General features: G+C 41.4%; 1 protein-coding gene across 3 annotated transcripts in view; it reads left to right on the top strand.

Annotated features, from left to right (window-relative positions):
- LOC111978772 (ganglioside-induced differentiation-associated protein 2) overlaps positions 1 to 2700 on the top strand; it is a 36205-nt gene extending 33505 nt beyond the window's left edge. For 2 of the 3 annotated variants that reach the window (XM_070448734.1, XM_024009016.2), the window contains one exon: positions 1565 to 2700. In XM_070448734.1, coding sequence (XP_070304835.1) covers positions 1565 to 1606 — 42 coding nt within the window. In that variant the 3' untranslated portion in view covers positions 1607 to 2700. The remainder of the gene's footprint in view (positions 1 to 1564) is intronic. The other variant, XM_024009022.2, reaches the window with a different exon arrangement.
- The last annotated feature ends 3300 nt before the right edge of the window (positions 2701 to 6000 follow it).

A 6000-nucleotide genomic window follows, 5' to 3' on the forward strand; every position in this document is an offset into this window, starting at 1 on the left:
AAAAACACTGTCATTAAATGACTTTATATCAGTGCAGGCTCCTCAGTGGAAGGGGAGGACCTAAAAATAGTGAAACATTAAAGTTATTGTTTTTAGATAAAACTACTGATTTATACAAAACATAAAGAACACCTGGGCTTTCCAGGTGAAAGCTATGTAAGGGATAGTCAACCAGGGGCTATGCGTTCTATGGGAAAAAATGAATGACGTGGAAGGTGTGTTCCAAGACACGCTAGAGTTGCATTATTTTCCAGAGAACGCATGGAGCCCCGAGATTATCCCTTTTATACCATGGCTATAATTTAACACATTTCCTACTAGAAATGTGTTCAGCATCCACTGGAGTATCTAGCAAGTTTACTAGCTGGCTAAGGCTATCCAACACCGCAACTCTTCCAAGTCAAGGTTCGCTTTCAGTTTTATTCATTTATTGCCACCGGGGCCCGACTGCAACTGCTTGCTGTACACTGTACTGTGTGATTGTACACATGGATTGGATAGTGGGTTTACTAATGTGTTAATTCCAGTTTGTTGACTTTTAATGTTAATATGGTGACAACGATGTAGGCTGTGTAGCGATTAACGTTTATGRTATGAAGGTTTTGCTTGGAGAGGTTTTTGTGCCTGGTTACAGACAGCTGTTCTGTTGTGTACTGAAGTCCACAAGCGATGAGAGGAGGAGAGTGCATAGATGTGAGAAGGAATTATACAATGAGCAGAGTGATAAATGCTGTATGTGGCTGCTATGAAAGTGAACTGTGGGTGATCAGGGGTGTATTCATTCTGCTGATTCTGTTGGAAAACATTTCTTAAATGGAAGCAAATGAAACGAGGAGGGACCTACCTGAATTTGTCCAAAAAAACTATTGTTTTGTTTGGACTAATGATTACACACCAGGTCATCTAGATGCAGGCAAGAGTGTGCAAGGCGGTATTGAATGTTTGTCACCTTGATTACTCCAATTTGTCTCGATCTGTGCACCTACGTTATAAACTTTCATTTCTAGGCTAGGTTGTAGCAACTTCATGATGGGTGTAGGGCAAATTCAAGTATCATGCAGTAGCCTAAACCTATCACTGTTACATTGAACAGGATGAATGGAATATGAATGACAGTTATCCAATATGCTGTAATAGAAATAAGGCCATGCTCATAAAATAAAAATCCTCCCTAATGTTGAACGGCACCAACCGCCACTGCTTTATATAGAAGGGTTGTTTACTCATTAGTCATTTCTATCCAGAGACATTTAGTTGGAATGTGCCAGTTGTATATTTATTCAGGTTTGTGTTATACTCAAAACTCAATTTGTCACTGGAGTTATCTAACTAAATCAGAGGCAAACCAGGCCTACAAATGAATGAGAGAATTATACTATGGCTCTTTTAATATCTTTCATTATGCTTTCATTGCCTTTTTTGGTAACATCTTTGGATTTTCCAGTCAAAATGCTTTCGGCTGACTACTGCACACACAGTGCTGTGTGTAACCTGATAGAAAAACGTCTAACCTCATTATAATGACAATACCCTGTACTGTATGTGTTGTCCCTGTGTATTTTAGGTGAATGGGGCTTACCACCCCGCCCACTCCCCCAGCCTATGAATGGACCAATCAGAACTCTGACTGAGATCAAAGGCCAAGGACTATTTTAGACTCACTTCATCTAGTCACATAACTGGCTCCACTTCCTGGTTCTGACCAGCAGGAACTCTGTGGTTTAGCTCCTTTACCAGATTATAAGCCACCCAGGGCCTCAGTGGGCCTAGGTGGACTTTGAGTTGATTTTGCTCTGCCTGGGACCTCACAAGGACAGTATGATGGACGATGACACTCTCTGAGAAGCCTGGATACTAATGAACCTAGGATTATGTTTTTTATTAGCAGTGCGATACAATCAGATGACAGACAGATTGACGGACAGACGAATGGGTCTCTCTGTGACGGAGCCTGTGTGAACTCGCCAACCTATCCCAGGACACACTGGTGGCCTGTCTTAAAATCCTGCCCGTGTGTGTGAGAACGCGGAGAGACATCACTCATGTTTCAAATGTTTTATTTTTGCACAACTTCACCAAATGGTAGGTTGAAGGTTATGTGTTCACAATCACAAGCTGCTTAATTGTGAAGCTGTTTTTAGGTGTCCCAGAACCTAGTGTCCACACTATCCCTTTCCATCCCACTGTTTCTTATTTAACGCACACAGTTGAAATCATTTATCAAGTTTATGGAAACTAGAATGTGCCTCACATGAAACACAATAACACCGTAAACATAATTATACTACATTCAAACCTACTGCTTTTCTCTGAATACCAAATAAACTTTGTTAGCCATGCAGTCAGATTCTTCATATGTACGTTAACTTGATTTCTCCTTTGTTATCTACTCTGTTATATTGTGCTATTATTTCAATGTATACCAGCTTTGCTCTTCTGTCATTGAACGCACACGCTTTCCTGAGACATGTTAGTGAATAAAAGACTGTATTGAGAGCCACACATTGTATAGGCTATACAGTAGTTCATGGTTGAGTATCAGCTGAAGTTAGTCTTGTTTAGTGGTCCATAGAGAAAGGATGTAGTCCTCTGAGATTTGAGCTGCGTCTCAATTACATTCTGTCTCAATACATTCTTAGCCAAGATGTAGTTTTTAATTTTAAGGTAAAGATGTGAAAATAAACAGTCGTACCATTCTGATTTATGCTGTCCTTGTTGCATGTTTTGAAGTTTGATCTGCTATAGATCCATATTGTGAGGGGTTGTGCGCTTTTGGGAAATGCACCCATACATTGTTTTTGTGCACTTTGATTGGACTGTTGTTGAGCCAGTTCCTTCTGATATAAAGCCAAGGGTCAGTTATGTCCCCCATGTCTCACCCTAACCTGTCAGCACAATAACTTCTCATTCATCACAACAAGGAACATTAAAAATACTTTGTCAAGATTTGTGTTCAGTGTAGGATTGTTGGGTCTAGTAATTCAGTTTGAGAACATGTATGAACATACTATACTTCAATATCTGACTAACAGTTATTCAAGTCCATGCTGAAAAATAAGTTCTCTCAAACTGTGTTATGGAAAACTTATGTGCTGGGGCCCCACAACCCTGTAAGAACGGGATAAATGGAGAGAGAAGGTCGACATATAAGCAGTGGCGGGATAAACAGCAGGTGTTTCACACAGAATCACTTTTTCTACTTCTGTCTTCCACAGAAAAGAGCTGTCTCTTCCAGGAAGCTGTGACGTGGTCTCTCCTCCTCCACTCTTCTCACCCTGCCCTTTTACCTGCCCTCTCCATAACCCTCCATCCATCCTTCACCACATCCCTCCTTTATCATGTATCTTTTTTTATCCATTTATTAATCAAAGCCGAATTATAGCTTTGGATGGAGTCGAAGATGGAGAGAGGAAGGGAGGGATGGGATGATGAGAAGAGAGGGGGTAAATCCATCATCCACAGACCTCCCTCTGTGATCGAGGGATTAGTTGGCTGCAGTGGTGTGGTGGACATAGCGACACACACACATACCTGGCCATCTTTCGCTCTGCTCTCCACAGTGGAGTGGGTTCGCGAGAGGTCAGGCAGCAGGATCTACAGTGTTACACTAAGAGAGAGACACGCTGTTTTAGTTTCTGTTCACAGAAAGTGTGTTCTATTTATGGCTTTCAATTTAACTGATTTCTGCCATACTGGAGGATGAAGAAGGCTAAGGTCCGAAGCACGTCCTTTGGAGTGCTGCCCATTCCATTCTCTATGTAGCTGTTGATGACCACTGAGTAAAGGACTTCAGACCCAATGGACGCTCTGTTATGTGGATGCAATCAGGATTGTCAATGATCACCATGTGCCTGAGTCCATTACATCWTACTGTCTTTGATGTTGAATTTATACAGACTCCACTGAATAGACCAAACATGACTTCACAATGACCCCATATACACAATGTCCATATCAGTAATTACTTACAGTTATACACGCTCAGGAGAATAGCCTTTGAACAGATCACCATCAAACCACAATTCTGTAGTACACAGAGTGGATGAGACCTACAAGTGACCGTGGCCTTGATTGTAAAGCATGTAGTCAAAGGCTCGCCATTGCACATTTCTGTCCATGAGCGCAGCCAAGAATTACTCCTCTGAAATATCTGCACTGTTTCATGTTGGAGACGCACACAAACACTGACTAATGTTACTTTAACGACCCATTCATCAAAGATTGTCTGCTATAGAAAGAAAGAGGGCCAGAGAGAGAGATAACTACCCAGGACAGAATCAACCCTTTTTGAATGGAATCTCCTGGAATTGGCCTCTCTGGAAGCAGCACAGCAAATGCCTACATAATTAATTCAATCTCCTAAAATAATTATACTCTTAAGTCGGCAACCGTATTGGTCAAGTCAACCAGTATTTAAAAGAAATGACATATGGCTGTGAACTTATCTTTTAAAGCAGTACCAGGTTACTTTCAGAAGAACTTTGTCGTAGAGCAAAACAGAGAACACCTTAGCTAGTTGGCCAAACCGTTCGATGGTACTGACATTTTAGAAGACTGTCTCCTGGTCTGACAAACAGCGCTGTAGCTCTGACACTTTCCACCACAGGTGCAAAAGGCTGACATAGGCGGATGCAGTGGACATGGAAAAAAACTGGAAAAACAGCAGATGTGTCTAGCTTAAACTGATTAATTTGGATGGGTATTTTATTATTATGTTACGGGTGCGTATATGCTCTTAAGGATTTAACACACAGTCAGTACAGGGTAAAGGACAGAAGAATATGAGGGTTGTCACAGTACCAAGAATTAAGCCTGCGTTATCTCACATCCATCCATTAGGCCTGTTCTTTAATCTAGCATCACTCCGTGGCTCTGGTTGATGCTGGAGAAATATGTTTGTCTGAGGCAGAGAAAGAGAAATAACATATTTCTTATTTGCCTGGAAGAGCATCAAACGTGTTGATAGGAGCCTGTTTCAAACTCCTATCCAAGAGGTAATGGGAACAGGATGTTGGAGAATGAACAATCAGAGGGATATAGATAGACACACACACACACAGTCAAACGTTTGGACACACCTACTCATTCAAGGGTTTTTCTTTATTTTTACTATTTTCTACATTGTAGAATAATAGTGAAGACATTAAAACGATCATAATCGCTCCTCTTTCACCCCAGCTGCCAAACTAACCCTGATTCAGATGACCATCTTACCCATGCTAGATTACGGAGACATAATTTATAGATCAACAGGTAAGGGTGCTCTCGAGCGGCTAGATGTTCTTTACCGTTTGGCCATCAGATTTGCCACCAATGCTCCTTATAGGACACATCACTGCACTCTATACTCCTCTGTAAACTGGTCATCTCTGTATACTCGTCACAAGACCCACTGGTTGATGCTTATTCATAAAACCCTCTTAGGCCTCACTCCCCCCTATCTGAGATATCTACTGCAGCCCTCATCCTCCACTTACAACACCTGTTCTGCCAGTCACATTCTGTTAAAGGTCCCCAAAGCACACACATCCCTGGGTCACTCCTCTTTTCAGTTCGCTGCAGATAGCGACTGGAACGAACTGCAACAAACACTCAAACTGGACAGTTTTATCTCAATCTCTTCATTCAAATACTCAGTCATGGACACTTACTGACAGTTGTGGCTGCTTTGCGTGATGTATTGTTGTCTCTACCTTCTTGCCCTTTGTGCTGTTGTCTGTGCCCAATAATGTTTGTACCATGTTTTGTGCTGCTACCATGTGTTGCTACCATGTTGTTGTCATGTTGTTTTGCTACCACGCTGTGTTGTCATGTGTTGTCTTAGCTCTGTCTTTATGTAGTGTTGTGTTGTCTCTCTTGTTATGTGTTTTGTCCTATATATTTTTTTATATATTTTTTCTTTTTAAATAATCCAAGCCCCCGTCCGCGCAGGAGGTCTTTTGCCTTTTGGTAGACCGTCATTGTAAATAAGAATTTGTTCTAAACTGACTTGCCGAGTTA

The sequence above is a fragment of the Salvelinus sp. IW2-2015 genome, linkage group LG2 (genome assembly GCF_002910315.2).
Source record: "Salvelinus sp. IW2-2015 linkage group LG2, ASM291031v2, whole genome shotgun sequence".
In the NCBI taxonomy this organism is placed as follows: domain Eukaryota; kingdom Metazoa; phylum Chordata; class Actinopteri; order Salmoniformes; family Salmonidae; genus Salvelinus; species Salvelinus sp. IW2-2015.